This window comes from Chelon labrosus, assembly GCF_963514085.1.
Source record: "Chelon labrosus genome assembly, chromosome: 1".
In the NCBI taxonomy this organism is placed as follows: domain Eukaryota; kingdom Metazoa; phylum Chordata; class Actinopteri; order Mugiliformes; family Mugilidae; genus Chelon; species Chelon labrosus.
Window position 1 is genome coordinate 31,974,460 of NC_140337.1, and position 19,290 is coordinate 31,993,749.

Consider the following 19,290-nt stretch of genomic DNA (forward strand, 5'->3'; position numbering starts at 1 on the left):
GGGGGGCGGGGCGGATAGGTCGGTGGGTGTGGTTTCTCCCTGTGTGTGAAACGTAGACAGTTTCTCCTTCACGGAAGGGAGCGGAGCCGAATCACCGCCACGGACTGACTCAAGGACGAACCGGGAGCTGACGTTAACGTTCGGAACAACCGCGGAAATCTCAACAACAGCAATAAAAACACCAACAGCAGCCAGGGATAGAGACGCGCACCAGGAAGGAGGAAGGAAGTGGAACCGGTGAACGGAGCCGCAGCAGGTCGCCGGGGCGACGGACAGAAATGGGAGCGTGGTGTCGGTGCTCCTGATCCCAGCAGAGCAGCAGCGGAACCGGGCCGAGCCGAGCCGAGCCGCGGACCCGACGGACGGAGCTCGGTCATGGAACACGTCGGCAACGGAGCGACCGCAGAGGAGGAGGTGGGACCAGCGCTCATCATCACACTGCTGTCATTTCCTCTCAGGATAAACCTTCATCTGGTCACATTATATGATCTAAACCCTTCTAACAGGATGTAATGCTTATATATTTATATATATAATATATAATAGTTTGTTTCCTGTTCATGTCTCATCAGCTCAGTGTCTCTGAATCAGGAAGTAAATCTCCAATAATACACATTTCACATCTCAGGACATATATTTATCAGAGCACATTGATCTAATCTATACCATCCACAACATATTTATATATATATATACATACATAAGACATATTTACATATATTCACATAGCATCATCATCATATCATCACCTGTTCTTATACAATTAAGAAAATATCAAAATATGTCAAGATATTGGCAAAAATTCCAGATTTAAAAGACAAGAAAGAAAGAAAATTATTCTTCTTCTTTTTTTTGAAGAAGAAGAATTGAGTCAGTCCGTGGCGGTGATTCTTCTTCTTATAAAATTCTTCTTTTTTGAAAAAAATGAAGAATTTTCTTTCTTTCTTATCTTTTAAATCTGGAATTTTTGCCAACATCTTGACATATTTTGATATTTTTCTTAAAATCACAACCAATATTTCATATGTTTATATACATATATAGCAAAAAAAAAAAAAAATGAATTATGTTAAAAAATGTTGATAAAACGTGAATATTTTTGGACCTTGTCCTGTGAAATGACCATTTTTCTTGTTGATTCACATTCGTTTTCACACGTGTACCTAACAAACTATATTTAAGTGATCTTTAATATACATATATTTATATATTCTTCTCAAAATTGCAGCTTTATTATGTCACGTAAACGTATAAAACTCACGGATTATGTAAGATTTAAAAAAAACATGAATATAATTTGATTTTCGTAAAGTCACTGCTCTGCTCTTTGCGAACTGACCTTACACAAATACATTAAACTACACTGACTGATGAACTTCTAGATCCAAATGAGTCAATTAGTATAAATATCTGTTTAAATTTAAATCCAAAAAGAAAGAAAAGAAAGGAACGTCTGCTTGTTGTGACCTAGAAACATAAATGACTTAAATACTTTTAAGTCATAATAATTTTATTTACATGTCATTTATCTCGTTTGATATTATTTTATCGTATTTCTATGACATAACCCGTGACACATATTCTCCATATATATATATATATATATATAGATCTTCTGTATATAATCGATTGTAATGAACCTCATGTTTGGCGTCAGTGATCCACTTCACTGAGTTTGTGTTTCTATAGTTACCTACATCACCCTGTGTCTATTGTCCTCAGTGTTGACTCTATAGTGACCTTATCTCCATATCACGTTAAAGTATATTAACAATTAAATTGTCTTTTTCGTTAACATACTTTAAAATAAAATTCCTTCCTGCTGACGTTTTGAGGAAGTCAGAAACGTTCATATTGTATTTGTTTTGGCTGAGATCATGTTACATAAGTTTGCTCCTCCTTCAGCAGCTGGAACAGTCACAATCCAAAACCACAATAAAGATATGTCAAGGTGTACTTTTAGTTTTACTACTTTTTATTGCATCTGCTTCCACACATCTTTACGGTTTCTGCTATAAAACGGGTTATTTTTTAACCTTTATGCCTTCATCTGCCCACAACTCTGATTTATACACAGTTTTTTTATATAAACGACGTCTATGGAGCTTAATGCCGAGAGTTAATTACTTATAATGCTGTGATATGTCTTTGTGTTCCTGTTGTACTGGTTTGTTTTTTTAGACGAACCAACCACAGGGGTTGTTTTTTTAACAATTTGTTTTGCAAAGAGGCACAGAAACGTCCAGTCGAGGCATAAAATTACCTTAGATTATCCTCCAGGATCAGGATATGTTTGCTGTGGATGTGTTGTACGTGTTGAGCAGGTGCTGTGTGAGTCTGTAATCAGCATTAAGCGAGGAGATACCATCAGCTCTGAGTGTGTGGGCTTACGTAAACGACAGATCTGATTTCAGCCACCGCCGCCTTCTGCAGCAACAAACACAGAGAAAAACGTGTCGGCTGATTTCTGAAGTCTAAAATGTCCAGAATTATCTGGCTGGTGCAGAGATGGGAATTAATGTTTAACCTAGATGCTTCTAGTAAACTGTAATCTTCCTCTGGGACCCGCCCTGTTTTTCATTATTTAAACTGGGAGTGTCAGTCTACAGTCTGGAAGAGATCCAAGTAAGGTGCAGCAGGAGGTCAGAAAGAGGACATTTATGCAGGGTTCTGGTTCTCAAAGGGGTTCTGACGATACATCCGGTTACTCCAGCCTTGGATTTATGGGTTCAGATCTCTTGAGGAGGTTCTTTAGGAGCAGACGTTCCCAACAAGGTCAACTGGACTTGCTGGGTTTCTGGAAGATGTTTCATCCAGGTCTTCAGTTCTAACAGTTGGATTTAAAGAGGGACATCTGTTGGTGTTGTCCACCTGAAGCTCACAGACTCCTGTCAAGATAGTTCAGTTGTCTTTGCTTCAGCTTTGTATTTTTTTTTGGATTTACTGAATGGGACAAGTTAGCCCTGTGATAGACTGGAGACCTGTCCAGGGTGTACCCCGCCTCTAGACCAATGACAGCTGGGATAGGCTCCAGAAAATGAATGAATGAATGGGTCTACTAGCCTCTGGGGTCAGTGAGCCTTTTACAAGTTTGACTGTTTCTTCAGGAAGGTAACGAAAAGGTGACAAAGAAACACAAAAGACAAAAATGATTCTCAAGAACTCATGGCGTCGCTATCAGGGTTGTATGTGCTCCAGGTTCAAGAGGTCCTAGATGGAGGCCAGGCTTCAGTACGCTAGTAGCCTGCAAACCAAAGTTGTTGTGGAGTCGCTCCGTTGGGAACTGATTCTGCTCCGGCAAAGATCTGCTGGACCAATCCGATCATTTTGGGGGCGGGGCTTAATGTGGTGACGGACAGAAGAGTAACAGTAGCCATACACGTCATCTGAGAGACGTGGAGTTGAATTAGTTCACAATTAAATGTCTCTGATTAGTTGAAGGACTGTCCAGTTGCTAGCACACGACTAGGAAGGTGTTCAGATTGTCTTTCGTTGGGTTTTACAGGTTATTTTCTGGAGTCTGAAGGTTTTTAATGAGTGTTGTAGTGTCTTTGATCTTAGAGGAGGTCTTGAGTCTTTACAGAGGCCCAGGATGTCTTTAAGTAGTTTTATTTGGTATTTATTGATGTTTTTATGGCCTCTCGGTTTATGGTAGTGGTGGTTCTTTAGCCCTGAGGAGGTTTCAGGGTCCTCACGTGAAATTACTGTTTTCATGGCGTCCCCAAATGAATTCATCCAGACTTTTTTTGTTTCCAAGCCCACGGCACATGTTCAGGTAGACGGTATGGGCCGATCTTGACGTCGACGCCGCCGTGAGTCACCCCTCACCAGGTCGTCTCCTCATCTGAGCTCACAAACCGTTCTCTGTCAGCCCACTTGAGCCTAACTCGTCTCGTTACAGAGGAATTCAGCTGATTCTGGCCGAGCCCCGAGGAATGTCGGACAATCTGTGTTTATAAGAAACTATGTGGAAGATTATGACCGCTGCTGCTCAGCGACAAAAAAAAACACAAGAACACAAACTGTTGTCTGCTCCGAATACAGAAACACAATTCACCACATCCAATGAAACGGTGTCTTCTTTGACCTTTGACCTGCAGCTACGTCCACCACTGAGCAGAAAGACACGTGATTGACTTGAACTCAAATGATATCAAGAATTACCACAGAAGCTGAACAGAAGGGATTGTTGTGCATTAACGTAGCACTCAAAGCCATTTTAAAAATGGGCGCATGAAAGAAAGTCAATAAAAACAATAAAACGTGCTAAAATACAGTTAAGAACTCAATTAGAGTCTAAGTTAGTGAAAACCAGGAAAGGCTCATCCGATAAAAGTATGAGTCAGCTGACCTGAATTCCTAAGGCAGATCATTCCACGCATATATCAAATATTTATTCACTTTATGTTTATTTAACCTTCCTGTTGTTCCTCACTCGAATGTTTCCACGTCCAACAACTTGATATAAATGTGGTGCTATTAGTTGAGAAGTAGTTGGCTAGAAATGTGTAACACAAGAAACAGATAGCTATGTTTTATTTTAGACTTTCAAATAGTCAAACAGACCAGGTAGGACAAAAGTTGCTTGGTAAACGGGAAACACTTCAAGGGTTATTTGTCCTGTAGGCTGATTAGATTACTTCTTCGTTGGAACCGGGATGAGGTTTTAGTATCTATGAACAGGTTTTGGATTTTCTTGAGTTCCTGCTAAAATCCCAAAAGATGATTTACGTAAGTGCTCTGAGTTTGTCAGGATACGTCTTAGAGTCATGGAGACGATGACGGAAGTGTTCCTTTTAAATCTAAAGTTATGATGAGAAACTGCACCGACGTTGTTTGAGAACCTTTGAGAACCTTTGAGAACTGATACGCTCCTTTATGAGCTGACCAAATCTAAATGGGACACAATAAAACCCAGTGTATAACATATATTTATATTTATTTGGGAACTGAAGTGAGACCTTGAGCTGGTGAATGCAGTCTGTTGTGCGTCTGACTGAGTTGGCAGTCAATGGGATTATTGAGAAAACACAAGGAGGCGACTGTTTGCCAGTCCTCCGGTAACCAGACCCTCGCTACTTCCTGTTTCTCTACAGAGTCAAAGGTCAAGACTACACCACTGGTGTGAAGTACAGTAACACAGAACGGGGTTTGTTCAGCTTTTCCTTCACAGTCGGCCCTGTTGAGATACTGATGTCAATAACAAGCTAATCTTTGGTCCTTGAGATTCCTCTGGAGTTGTTCGTATTCAGGCTCATGGAGGTCATCGAGCTGCAGTGTTGTTATTAACAGCTTTGAAGAGGTTTAATAACTCTCTCACAAGGTTGGGAACCGTGTAGAAGTGGAAATGAGTATGAACCGGGTCCTAAAGGTCGTGAAGTTCTTTTTCAGGTCAGTGAAAGAAGTTTGTGGATCCCAAAGGGGCATTCTATGAAGATGGAAGGAGGAGGGAGGGATCGGCTCGATGGTTTGAAGTGTTGAGGAGGTTTCGATGAGAGCTTTGAAAGTTATCTAGAGGCTGAAATTAGTATAACCTTTACTCTGAGGCTCTTAAGGGTCTTTATCAGGTCGATGATGGTTCACATATCCTAAAGTGGCATTCTGGGAGTGTTTGAGAAGGCCATAGAAAGATTTCTGTGAGGTTTGACAGTTGTACATGTGTTTTAAAGGAAGGAGGGATTGGAGCAATGAGTTGTTTTTTAATAATTGTTTTGCAAACAGACCCAGAAGCGTCCAATCTTGGATTATCCTCCATGATCAGGATATGTTTGCTGTGGACGTGTTGTATGTACTGAGCAGGAGCTGTGTGAGTTTGTAATCAGCTTTAAGTGAGGAGTTACCATCAGTATTGTTTTGGTAAAATCCTCTGGAGCTTGAGATGAGCATCAGGTGTGGTGTATGGGTACCAGGTTCCATGATGGATACCCAAGACATCAGAGAGAGTTCTTTGATTGAGTTCTAGGGATCTTGAAGGTGTTTTCCAGGTGTTCCTGAGTGGGCACCGGTAGGTTCAGTGTGTTTTTAATGAGTTTCTCAATGTTTCGTTGTCTTCAAGAGGCCGTGGCTTTGATTAAATCAGTCATTCTGTGGATCTTACGGCTGTTAAATCTGTACCTGAAAGGCTTCCGTGCATCCTTGAGGAGGTTTCAGTGTAATCTTGACCTGTGGTGGTCAGTAAAGTGGGCTAAAGTGGGGCTTTCAGGAGGTCCATCTGGGTTCTAGAGGATCCTAAGGGGGATTTGTTGTCACTGAAGGAGGTTTATTTTCCTGCAAGTACAACCAGACGTATTTGGGAGTTTCCAGGCTGCCTGGAGAGTGGCTGGATTGTTTGTTGTGTGTCTCTGGTAATAGGACACATTGTGTAGTTCTTGACTAATTGATTAGAAAGCTGTCACAAGAGAAGCTTCCCCGACTTTGACCTCTCCTCGTCCGTAACACCAGACTCTGGTGTGAGCTTCTGCTTTTTCCACGTCGCCTGTTTTCATCCAGCTACTAAAAAAAAAAAAAAAAACACACACAAGGTTATTGTTTGATATCGGAACAATCCTTGTGAGCGACCTTTTACCTTAAAGTCGCTCTGAAATCATATTTAGAGGGTCATAAACCTTTTATAGTGTCTCCATATCTGACATCACCGTGAACTTTGACTATCATGCCTCTCAAAAGTCTTTTTAGGCATGAAATCAGGCATTTTAATTGTCTGTATTTAGCACAGACCATTGACTTTATTATTGCTGCATCACTGGAAAACACAAGCTGCCCCTGTCAACACCAAGCAGTTGTCGTCTTTTTGTGTAGTTTTGTGGTTGTGTGTCTTTGGGTTTTTCTGTGACTCTTCGTTGATATTTTGTGCTTGCTTTTATTTCTTTGTGCAGTTTTTTTGTCTCTTTGTCGTGTTTTCTTGTCTTGCGTCTTTGTGTAGTCGCTTAATGTCTTTGGAGCCCTTTCTTGTTTTTTGTAGTTGTTTGTTGTAGTTTTGTGGTCATTTTACTTCTTTTTGTTGCTTATTTTTATAGTTTTGCTCGTATTTCTTCTCGTTTTACACGTCTCAAGTTGCTTTATGTCTTTTCGGACACAATTTCATCTCTTTGCAGTCTTATTTTTTGCATCTCTGTAGCTGTTTTACTTCTTTTTGTTGTTTACTCATTGTTGTTTCATGTCTGTTTATGTTGTTCTGTAGCTCTTTATTGATATCTTATGCTCTTTTAAATGGCTTTGACCTCTTTGTGCAATTGTTTTGTGTCTCAAGTTGCTTTTTGTCTTTTTGATATAATTTCATTTCTTTGCAGTTGTTCTTTTTACGCATATTTTTATTGGTTTTATTAGTTTTTACGTAGTTTTGTAGTCATTTTATGAGTCTTTGTGTTGTTCTGTGTCTTGTTATTGATATTTTGTGCTTATTTGTACGTGTTTTGTTGTTGTGTTGTGTTAACGCCCTGAACCGGCCGACCGGCTGGTTAAACCGGCTTCATATGTAACAGCAGGAGCTCATGATGTTCGTATGTGGAATGCAGCAAACAGACGACAACACTGACGACGAGGGGGACGAGAGAGCATCTGTTTATATGAGAGAGAGAGAGAGAAAGTGTGAAAAGAGAGGACGAGTGTGAGAGCGGCCAGCGTCTGGTTGCATTTATTATTTATTTGCACGGTATTGATGAGACTCTTCCTCGTCCATGTGTCCTCTCTCTCTGTCTCTGTGAGCGACAGAGGACGAAACATTCAGAGCAGAAATGCATTTCACACATTAATGAGTTGACAGCTTTCCCACATTCAGTTTCCTTTTTAACAGATCAGAGTTGCGGTTAAAGTTGTTTACGTCTCTCATTTTACTTCCTCTTTGTTGGTGTGTTACAAAGTTTTCTAGCTGCTGTCCTTCTGCTCCTCATTCATGCCGTATTTTGTGTATTTATTGTTGTTTTGTGCTTGTTTGTGCCCATTTTACGTCTTGGTGCAGTTGTTTGGTGTCTCTTTTTGTGTATTTTTTTCTTTTTGTTGTCACTTTTCTGTTCCTTGTACTTGTTTTACTTCTTTGTTTAAGACATTTGTGTCTTCATGGGGTTGTTTTGTGTCTGTTTTGTTTGTTCTTCTGTCAGTGTTTTACCTACTCTTTGTGTTGTGTTGTGTCTCTTTGAGGTCTTTTTGTGTCTTTTTGAGGTTGTTTTGTGTCTCTAGTTACTTAATGTGTGTTTGTAGTCATTTTATTTCTTTTTGTTATTAATTTATAGCCATTTTTGTTGTTATTTCACATTTTTTGTGTTTTTTGTGTTTTGTGTCTTTTAATTTTTTTGTAGCTTTTTCTATTGTTGTTGTTTCTATTGTTTCTGTTGTCCATTTTGTGCTTGTTTCATGAGTTTGTGCAGTTGTTTGCAGTGTTTGGGGGGATTTTTTGTGTCTCTGGTTGCTTTTTGTCTTTTAGACATCATTTCATGTTTTGTTGTGGTTGTTTTTTTTACATCTTTGTGGTTGTTTTATGCCTCTTTGTATTTTGGGGGAGTTTCTATTAATGTTTTGTGTTTATTTGTGCTTGTTTTACTCTTTTGCGTTAGAGTCTTGTGTCTTTTAGTGGACGTGTTGCGTCTCTAGTTGCTTTTTCATCCTGCATCTTTTACCATTTTGTTGGAAGGACCGAGTGAAAGTCTCTAAAGCCAGAGCTGTAATCACGGTGTAAATACAGCAGCCTTCGAATCATTTCGATGTGCTCTATATATTTAGTTCCTAGACCGAGCGGCCGGCTGGACTCTATGTGGGTCAGAGCACTGAGGTCTGGGTCGATGGCAGCAGCCTGCAGAGCTCAGAGAGGCTGCAGCTGTACCCGCTTATGTAAGAAACCACCAGGCTGCTATTATTAGCTGCTACTGAAGCTGCACAGACACACACACATGTTAGTTTACATCGTGTTGTGGGGACGTAAATGTGTTTACGCTCTGAAGTTGCAGGGACCAGAAGCATCACGTTGATTTTAGAGGAAGCCCAGGATGTGGATTCTCAGATGTAGGTTTGAAACTTGAAGGTTTTCAGGTTTTAAACGTAAAGACACAAATCAATCAATACTGTCGCTTTCAGGCTTCAGCATCAAAAACAAAAATAGACAAAACACACTGTTCTGGTTTTCATGACGTTGTGGGCCCAACAACATTTTGAGATTTAAACTTTTTTTTTACCTTTTTGTAGTCGTTCTACTTTTATTTTTGTTGTTTTGTACCCATTCTTCTTCTCGGTGCAGTTGTTTGGTGTCTCTTTGATGTCTTTTTTGGTGGGGGTTGTTTTGTGTCTCTAGTTGCTTTATGTTCTTTTGCTGTCACTTCTTGTTTCTCTGTAGTTGTTTGTACTTGTTTTTCTTCTTTTCTGTGTGTTTTGGGGCTTGTTTTGTGTCTGTTCTTGTTTGTGCAGTGGTTCAGTGTCTCTTTTTGAGTCTTTAGGGGATGTCTCGTGTGTTTGATGCTGTCACTTTATGTTTATGCTCAGAGAAGCAGACTTGGTGTTAGGGTGAAGGGCAAAGACATGTGCTGAATGTCACGATTCTCTTTTTTTACGGAGGCGGAAACGTGAGTTTGTGTGTTCTATTTTTAAACATCTGCAGCCTCCACTTCCTCCGCAGTTCCTCTGACGGCCTCTAGGCTGCGTTTCCTGTGGCGCGGAGGCGATAAGACAGACATCTGAACAGTTTAGTTTGATCCAACTCGTCGAGGAATCGGGTCGACAGGCGACAAACGTCTCGGCGACAAAGACAGGAAACGAATCTAAACCGAGTTTGTGTTTGTGTGTTTCAGGACTGCTTTGAAGATGCCTACGACCGAATACCTGCGTGAGTTTACACACATACACACACACACACACACACACACACACACACACACACACACACACACACACAGAGAGACACACACTCATCTGGTTGGTATGAGTGTAGTTCATAGTGAGAGCGTGAAGCTGATCATCACTTCCTGATCACTTCCTGTCTGATGGTATCTCTTTCACATTTAGTCACTTCCTGCGTTGATTACAGAGTGTGTGTGTGTGTGTGTGTGTGTGTGTGTTGTGTGTGCAGGGCTTGTCAGATGGACCTACAGACCGCCATCCAAGAGACTCAGTGTGCTCTAAACCTGGTCCTCAACAACAAGTTCTCCGAAGCTCTGGACCTCCTGAAACCATGGTAACCGTAGCAACACAACTCTGTTTGTGTGTGTGCGATGAAAAAAACACTGTGTACTATTATTAGCATTACTTATTATTATTTGTGGCTCGTTATTGTTGCTTCCTGTTCGTTCTGATTTGACTTCTTTGCGGAAGAGTTTGTGTCTTTTTGTGGTTCTTTTGTTCTAGATTTTCCCCCTTTTTGTTGCTTTTGTTTCTGTTTTGTGGTTGTTTTACGTCTCTTTGTTTCGTTTCCGTTGCTGCTTTCTTTGTCTCTTTGTCGTCGTTCTACTTGTATTGTTGCATTTCTGTCGCTGTTTTACATCCCTTTTGGTTTTTGTTTTGGCGTCTCTAGTTGTTTTACGTCTCTTTCTCGTCGCTTCAGGTTTCTTCTTAGTCACGTTTTGCATCTTCGGAGTCGTTCTTTCTTCTTCTTGTCGTTTATTTGTTGTAGGTTTTGTGTCTCTTTGTGTTTTGTGTCCCTTTACTGTTGTTTTGATCCTTTCTGGAGTCCCTTCTAATGTCTTCGTAGTTGTTTGTTGTGGTTTTTCTAGACATTTTACGTCTTTTTGTTGTTTTTTGTCATTTTTACGTCTCTTTTTGTTCTCTGTTGCTCTTTATTGCTGTTTTGTGTCTCTTGTTGCTGCTTCTTCATCTCTTTGTCATGATTTTAGTTCTATTTGTTGTGTATTTATAGTCATTTAGTGGCTGTTTTACGTGTCTTGTGTATGTCTATTGTGATTTTGTGCATATATGTCCTTATTTTATTAATTGTGCAGTTGTGTTTTAGGGCTTGTTATGGCGTCTCTCGTTGTTTTATGTCGTTTTGTCGTTGTGTTTTTGCGTCTTTGGAGTCGTTTCTTCTTGTTCCTCGTTTATTTGTAGTTGTTAGTTGTCGTTGCCTTGCGGTGGTTTTGTGTCTCTTTGTATTGACGGCCTGGCTGCTCCACGGCTCTGCTGGGTGCAGGTGGAAGGACAGCATGTACCACGCTCTGGGTTACAGCAGCATCCTGGTGATGCAGGCGGCCATGACCTTCGAGCACCGAGACATCCAGACCGCCATGGCGACCATCAAGGAGGCGCTGCACACCTGTCAGAGGTGAGAGACGGGGGCGACTCATTCACGGTGTGCAGGGGTGATGTGATGTGACGATCTCGACCCTAACGTGTGATGGGACGCTTTGTTTAGGTTCAGGAAGAAGAACTCAGTGGTTGGATCTCTGTCCAGTCTCATCAGCAAACAGTCCAACCTGCAGGAAGGTAGGTGAACTCAAGCCCCGCCCACTGAGCCTTTGATTGACAGCTGAGCTCAGCAGGAAGTGACTGTGCTGATGTGTTTTCAGAGGAGATGCACGCTGAGATCTGCTACGCCGAGTGTCTGCTGCAGAAAGCTACGCTAACGTTTGTACAGGTGAGAGTGGTTACTTGTCTCTCTGTTTACCTGTCTGGCCATCTACCTGTCTGACTGCTTACCTTCCTCTTTGTGTTTTCCAGGACGAGAACATGATCAGTTTCATCAAAGGTGGAATCAAGATTCGAACCAGCTACCAGATTTACAAGTGAGCGACGTCTGAAAACGTTATAATAGATTTCAGTAGAAATAAGACGGTGACATCATTCTTCGTCTGGTCCAATAGGGATTGTCAGAACATTCAAAACGTCACTCAGGCGCTGGCCAGCCAATCGGATTCCTTCAAACAGTTTGAGGGCGGAGTCAAGCTGGGCATCGGATCCTTTAACTTGGTGAGTTCTCACAGAATAGATGGATGGATGGACGGATTACAGTCAGCAAAAAGGCTAAAAAAAATAAAAGTGTAGCGGTAGAATGTATATAGTTATGTATAAAATATACAAAAATATAAAAAGATATATAATATATTTAATAAATATGGTTCTGAAGATATGTGGTAATGAATTATTATTATTGTTTGATTCCATGCATATATAATATATAGGAGGATATCATCAGCATATTGACACATCGTAGATTCAGTCACTGAATAAATGTCTCGTCTTACCTGATTTAAAGTGTAATTATTTAATGTTTCTCTATAAAATGATTTCTGTTCACCTTTCAGATGTTGTCTCTCCTTCCTCAGAGGATTTTGAGGTTGCTGGAGTTTATTGGATTCTCAGGAAACAGGGTTAGTGCAGCTTCAGGTTTTGAACCCGATCAAATACAGAATAATAATAATAACGCTCCCACCGTCTCCCTCCGTCTGTCTGCAGGGTTTCGGTTTGTCTCAGCTCAGAGAGGGAGCGTCCAGCCACAGTCTACGCTCCATCCTCTGCGCTCTGACTCTGCTCTTCTACCACACTTATGTTTCATTGATACTGGGTAGGAAAAGTCACAGCTTTATCACGATTGATCCAAAGACCTGAAGTAGATCTGATGAATGACTGAACGACAAACTGTTGTTGATCTCTAATCGTGGATGAACGTTGTTTCTTTGCTAAGGAACCGGGGAGGGGAACCTTGTGGAGGCTGAAGCTCTCCTGGAGCCGTACCAACACAAGTACCCTAAAGTAAGTCAACCACAAACACAAAAACTCTGGTCTAGAAAGAAAAGACGACGACGGTGAAACAAAGAAACTTTTTTTTTTTCTTTCAGGGCTCCATTATTCTCTTCTACTCTGCTCGCATCGCCACACTGCGAGGAAACTTTGAGAAGGTTTGTGCATTTATACTACTACTACCAAATAAAAACATTTCCAAAGCAGATGAAAAAAAAATATCTCACCATTCAATGTCTGCTTTAAAAACATACAAAAAACTCACCATTGTACTTCCAAAAAATATTCTAAATTTTAAAATATATCCGTTATTTCTAACATTTAAAAATATCTACAGGTTTGGAAAAGGATTTTACAAAAATATCCCTGTTCTAACGATCAAATTTTAATTTTAATTTTTTTTTAATTTCTACATTTTGATTTTGATTTTATTTTTTCATATTTTTCACTGTTTCATTTTCCAAACATTTTCTTTGTGAAGTATGTAGCAAAGTATGAGAAACAAAAGAGACACAAGCTCAAATAAAATAAACCAAATATTAAATAAAAGACATAAAAGAATAAAACAGATTTATTAAAAGATCAAATAAAATGAATAATGATCAAAGAAAAGAATGTAAGTAAAAAGTAAGTAACTTGCTAATTTTATGTGGAGTTTATTTTTCTCTTGTGGACTTTTTTCACCACCGTCCCGTCCTTCTTGTTCAGACCAAGCAGCTCAGTGTTGACGTAAAGAATAACATCGTGTGGTTTCAGGCCCGGGACAGGTACGAGGAGTGCATCAGCAGTCAGCAGGAGTGGAAGCAGATCCACCACCTGTGCTACTGGGAGCTGATGTGGGCTCACTCCTACCAGCAGGAGTGGCAGCAGGCCTACCGCTACGCCGACCTTCTCTGCAAGGAGAGCCGCTGGTCCAAGGCAAATGAACACAACACGCATTAACTGTTAGGGATTACAATTCGAAGACCACAAGTTGTTCCCAGTTGTTTCACTCTATAGACACAAACATTAGTGTGTGATGCTAATGTATCCAAAACATCAGACTTCAAACCCCCAAGAAACAACTGTTCAAGTGTATTTTATTCAAAAAGTAGTGTTTGTTACTAATTTTCATATTTTTGTTAAAACATAAGAGCACCCTAAACGTGAGGGACAGTACCCACAATCCTCTCTGTCATTTGAAACTAGAGAAGCTACTCTTTCCATTAATACAAAGCATCACATAGCTGGGGCTAACCAGCTAGCTTTAGCTAACAGAGAAAACACACATCCAAACAATTTCTTCTTATGTCTCAATCTTTCAACAATTCCAAAACCAACTGACCTCAGATACAGATGGTAATGTTTTTATTGTCTTCTGTGGTCCTTTAGAGTCTATCCACATGATTCTCCATCAACTATTCACCACATGGTGACTTGCCTGACAGAATCTGAGCCCTGTGCCTCAATTTCATACATTTTCCTTTGCCTCCATCTAATGGTGATGCTACAGACAACAAACACAGTATAGTCATCTTGTACAGAAAGCTAGCTTAGCACTGATATGTAGCATGCCCTGGTGACTCGTTTCCCTGGGGAGTTACATGTGTGAACAACATGAAGGAAATATCAAATATTCTTATGGATATATGGATATCTCTCTGTAGGCTATCTATGTTTACCAAAAGGCGGCCATACTGAGCATGATGTCAGAAGAAGAGGTGAAGAAGACGGGGGAGGACATTGCTGACCTTTTTAAGTGAGTCTGCTGAGACAGCGTCCTGCAAGCTTCCAAAGACATAAACCTCTGTTTCAGACTTGAGGGTGGAATTCGGGCATTGTTTGTGGTTTACATTTAGGAGGGATATACTGTATTGTATTTATGTTTTCAGGCAGGTGGAGGGGTTGAAACAGCGCCTGGCAGGGAAGTCCATCCCCACAGAGAAGTTTGCAGTGAGGAAGTCCAGACGCTACAAAGCTGCTAACCCCATCCCGCTAGTCATCCCTGCTCTGGTATTACTCATATCCAGCAAACATCTGTGCTAACATAAAATCACTAGTTTGACGGCGTTAATTTGGGCACCGTGAACGTGACTTTTGTTTGTGCCTCTGTAGGAGATGATGTACGTTTGGAACGGTTTCACCATCGTCGGGAAGAGATCCGACTCTACCGAGGCCCTGCTGGTTACCATAGAGACAGCCGAGGAGCAGCTTCGCAAAGACCCCAGTGAGTTAATGCTAGCACGCCGGCTAACACTGTTTACTGCCCAGAGAGTGAAACTGGAGTTCCACAGGGTTCTGTCCTGGGCCACTTCCCATGCTGATGATAATGTTGTTTATCTCATCTGGCAGAAGCAACATGTCCACAACAATCAAGAATAAATAAGTAAAGATACACTTATTTGCCAATTCATTAGGTACACTAGAAAAAAAAGCATTTTAGTAGCATGGTCACATTATATATCTGCATATGTTATATCCAAGTTTTAATGTTATATAAATTTATAAGGAAGCAGCATTAACACAGTTATAGTGATGTTTCTGGTGTGTTAGCATGTTACTGATACAAAGTTAGCTTCCTGTAGCTCTCAGGGACAGTGTTTTTATCTGACTGGCCCTTCCTCTCTCTCTCTCAGACCCGTCAGAGTTTCATCCAGATGACAGCTGTCTGGTCCAGATGTTGAAGGGGCTCTGCCTGAAACACCTGGGCAGGTTACTGCAGGCGGAGCTCTGCTTCACACAGGTCCTCTCCAGGTAAACACAAACAAAGTAAAAACGTGGTCCGAGCACTTTTAATGTTTATGTTGTGAAGATGTGCGAGAGATGAGATGGTATCTGCTCGTCTTTCAGTGAGAGTCGCATCAGATACGATCACTACTTGATTCCCTTCACGCTCTACGAGCTGGGTTTGCTGTATAAACAGCAGGGAGACTTCACCAAGGCCACAGCGTACATCGAGAATGCCAAGTAAGTTCCCACGAGTATCTAGTATACCCAAGAATACACCTGAGAATATAACTGAAAATACACCTGAGAATACACCTGAGAATACACCTGCGAATATACCTGAGAATATAACTGAAAATACACCTGAGAATAAACATGAGAATATACCTGAGAATACACCTGAGAATATACCTGAGAATATACTTGAGAATATACCTGAGAATATACCTGAGAATACACCCGAGAATAAACATGAGAATATACCTGAGAATACACCTGAGAATATACCTGAGAATACACCCGAGAATAAACATGAGAATATACCTGAGAATACACCTGAGAATATACCGGAGAATATACCGGAGAATACACCGGAGAATACAGGTGAGAATATACCTGAGAATACACCTGAGAATACACCCGAGAATACACCCGAGAATATACCCGAGAATACACCCGAGAATATACCCGAGAATATACCCGAGAATATACCTGAGAATACACCTGAGAATACACCTGAGAATACACCTGAGAGTATATATCTGAGTATATATCTGAGTATATATCTGAGAATATACCTTCTTACACTGATTATACTGCCATGTACCTTTGTTAACCCTACTTAACTTCATATAGCTACAGTATATACACATATGTACAGTACATTATACTTCTTTATCATTAAATTAAATAAATATCAAAACATGACATATGAATATATCATAAATATGTATAAATATACAGTACTATAGTATAGTAGTACTGTAAGTTATTTTGGAGTGTATGACGATAAACAGGTACACAGAGGTGCATACATGTATATGAAATTATATAAAGGTATACAAGAGTATTCATAAGTTTATCAAGGGAAATACTTTGATATACCTTTATATACTTACCGGAATGCAGGTATAAAATTATATCAAGGCAAATCAAAGAATACTGTTGACATCTGTCTTTACTGGTCTCACCTGCCTTCACATATTATCCAGGTTGTAGTTGTGTTTCTCTGGTATTTCTCTGGAGCCGGTGGCCCCTGGCTCCACCCTCAGGAATGTTAGAAATGTTCTGCTGGTATGAAATGTAGAAAAACTGGTTCAGACATAAAACTATGAAGCCCAGATAATGATTGATTCACCATGTCCCCCGTCAGGACGAACTACAAGGACTACTCCATGGAGTCCAGACTGCACTTCAGGATCCACGCAGCCCTCAACAGCCTCAAAGGGTCCCCCGTCGGCACCCCATGACACCCCCCCCCAAAAAAACCAGCCCAGACTGTTCAGCTGAAGTGAATAAAGAAGCGTAGGTGTGTGTGTTTTGGGGGGTTTTGAGATCACGCATCCACCTTTACCTTTATCTTATTAGTTATTTATTTCCTTCAGCCGTTTCAAAGATCACGTTACGTTGCACTTCTTCTCAAACAGCCTCGGGCTTCCCATCGACGTCTGCCACCAAAATACAGCAAAACACAAGGCTGTGGTTCAGTTAGTGTCAGGTGTCGGTTTCAACAATGAGAGTTTGTTCACTCAGAGATAGATGCAGAGTGATGCAACACCTTTAAATAGAGAAGCACAAAGAGGAAAGAGCAGTTCACCTCTCAGACCACTAGAGGGAACTAGACCACCATGACGTCCTAACGGGCCCTAAGATAAAACCAAACCTTTTACTGTTGAGTAACTGACACCTATAAAAACGAGACATCATAAATACAGGTACACACAAGTTCAGGTTGAAAGAATAAAGCTCTTATGAGTTCATTCAGCAGGGACACGGTGCATAATATTTCCTTTACTTTGCCTTTTTTATTAGATTTTTCTTTTTTATTATTTCCTAATAATGCATCTTGCCACATGTGCTCAGAAAACATAAAAGTGTCTGCGCACACATAATCACAGCCTTCTCACCGACCGTGGCTTATTATTACAAACACTAATACAACACACACACAAACACACACACAACTATAAACGCACACTTTTAGCAGCAATAGAAAAGAGTTTGTGCTGTTATCAACGTTCATTGTCTCGGTCCGTGAGTGTCCGTCTTAAAGTTTAATTCTTCTCAAATGCAGAGCAGCTTCTGATGCAGTAATTATCTCTTTGAGTGAAAAACAACATATAGAACAATAGATACATGAGTCTCTACGGCCATCTTTGGCCTCCAAGGCTGTGATCGATGCTGAAAGCTGATTGCTGTGTTAAAGAGGTTGACCTCCAGTACAGTTCCTGTAAATGTTGCTCAATGGTGCCAAAAAAAAAACAAAAAACTGGTTTAGGTCCATAGATCATGCTCAGTAGTGTCCCTCTCCACTCAGACAGAGTTGAGTTTCTATGTCATTCATTCACAGATCTTCATAACGGATGGTATGTCCAAACAAACAAGGGTAGCTGGGCTTGTAGAAACCACCACAGCTAACAGTTAGCATTCTAACAACCAGGTAACACAGTGTAGAAAATGTAAAGGCAGATATGACTAAATTACGATATATTAAGTTCACATACACCATCAGAAGTTCTCAAAATGTCAGCAACACGTCACAAAGCGTATTGTAAATTGACTCATTTGATTATACCTGACAGTATACTTAAAGGTAGAAAGTTGCTTAGATATATTATGACCTGGATGGCGTCTTTTGATGCTCGGAAAACTACACCAATCGTTCCACTTTGGGAAGATTCTTTTAAAATGATGCCACCATCGTGCTGAAACCACCGCTCAGCTCGATTACTCATCACCAGTTGGGTAACTACTTTAAAAGGTGAGCTAAGCTTTTGTTTAACAGCACAAATTTGTGTGTCAGAGTTCACCGAAGTTGAGCTCAGCGCAAAACAGTTTTGCAGATTTACTAAACCAACTAACTGGTTGGACATAAGGCAGCATTTAGCCTCCAGGTAGAACAAAAACAATCACATGGTTCCTTTATCTGAAGTAGCGCTCAACACTTTGCTGACATGTCTTTACTAGTAGATAGTGCTGCTTTCCAAACGTAACCCATGAACTTGTGGTTAGGACATAGTTTAAGTCATGGGAACAACGCTGCAGTTAGCATGCTAACGACCAGGTAACTTGTAGAGGCAGATATGACTAAATTACAATATATTAACTTACCACACACCTCCAGAAGTTCTTAAAATGTCAGCAACATGTCACAAAATTTCCACTTTCAAAGTCCAGGCGGCAGCATTGACTCATATTGACTCATTTGAAGGCATCATGCGTCAGACTGTGTGTTTCAGTTTGCTCTGCCGCCCCCTAGTGGATGACAAAATACATAACACAGCTTTAATTAAACTTGCTCAGTAAACATCCTGCAAGTAACCTGAGAACAAAGCATCGGTTGATGATTACTCCGCCGAGGAATGTGGCTCTTAATCAGCTCATAGATGTGATTTCACCACCACCAAACCCGCCCTGCCTCTGAGAAATATTTGCTAAAGCTGATTTCACGTTTACTTAACGCCCTCCTGGTGAAACACATAAAAGACTGAAAGGTTTATGACCTGATAGACGTTGTTACCGTTGTGTAAGATCGGCTGCGTAGAGGCGAGCCGTGGATTCTTTTGTTATATTTGCGTAGTATTATATACCTTGATTTACATGAACCGCAGTTTTGTTTAAATAAGAGATAAATAAGAAAAAGCACAATCTATTACAAAATCAACAAACAAGCAAGATGATCTTTGAGTAGTTTCACACTCTTTACTCTGCTGT

At 40.5% G+C, this 19,290-nt stretch overlaps 1 protein-coding gene across 1 annotated transcript; it reads left to right on the plus strand.

Annotated features, from left to right (window-relative positions):
- Window positions 1–61: 61 nt before the first annotated feature.
- Window positions 62–17,040, plus strand: ttc39b (tetratricopeptide repeat domain 39B). The gene is made up of 19 exons (XM_084562087.1): window positions 62–414; window positions 9,774–9,808; window positions 10,052–10,156; window positions 11,105–11,236; window positions 11,327–11,397; window positions 11,481–11,548; window positions 11,632–11,696; window positions 11,775–11,880; window positions 12,216–12,281; window positions 12,367–12,475; window positions 12,596–12,663; window positions 12,750–12,809; window positions 13,408–13,569; window positions 14,298–14,389; window positions 14,523–14,643; window positions 14,746–14,857; window positions 15,267–15,384; window positions 15,481–15,597; window positions 16,730–17,040. The coding sequence occupies exons 1-19, from the start codon at window positions 376–378 to the stop codon at window positions 16,824–16,826; spliced, it is 1,743 nt and encodes a 580-aa protein (XP_084418213.1). The 5' UTR covers window positions 62–375; the 3' UTR covers window positions 16,827–17,040.
- Window positions 17,041–19,290: the final 2,250 nt, after the last annotated feature.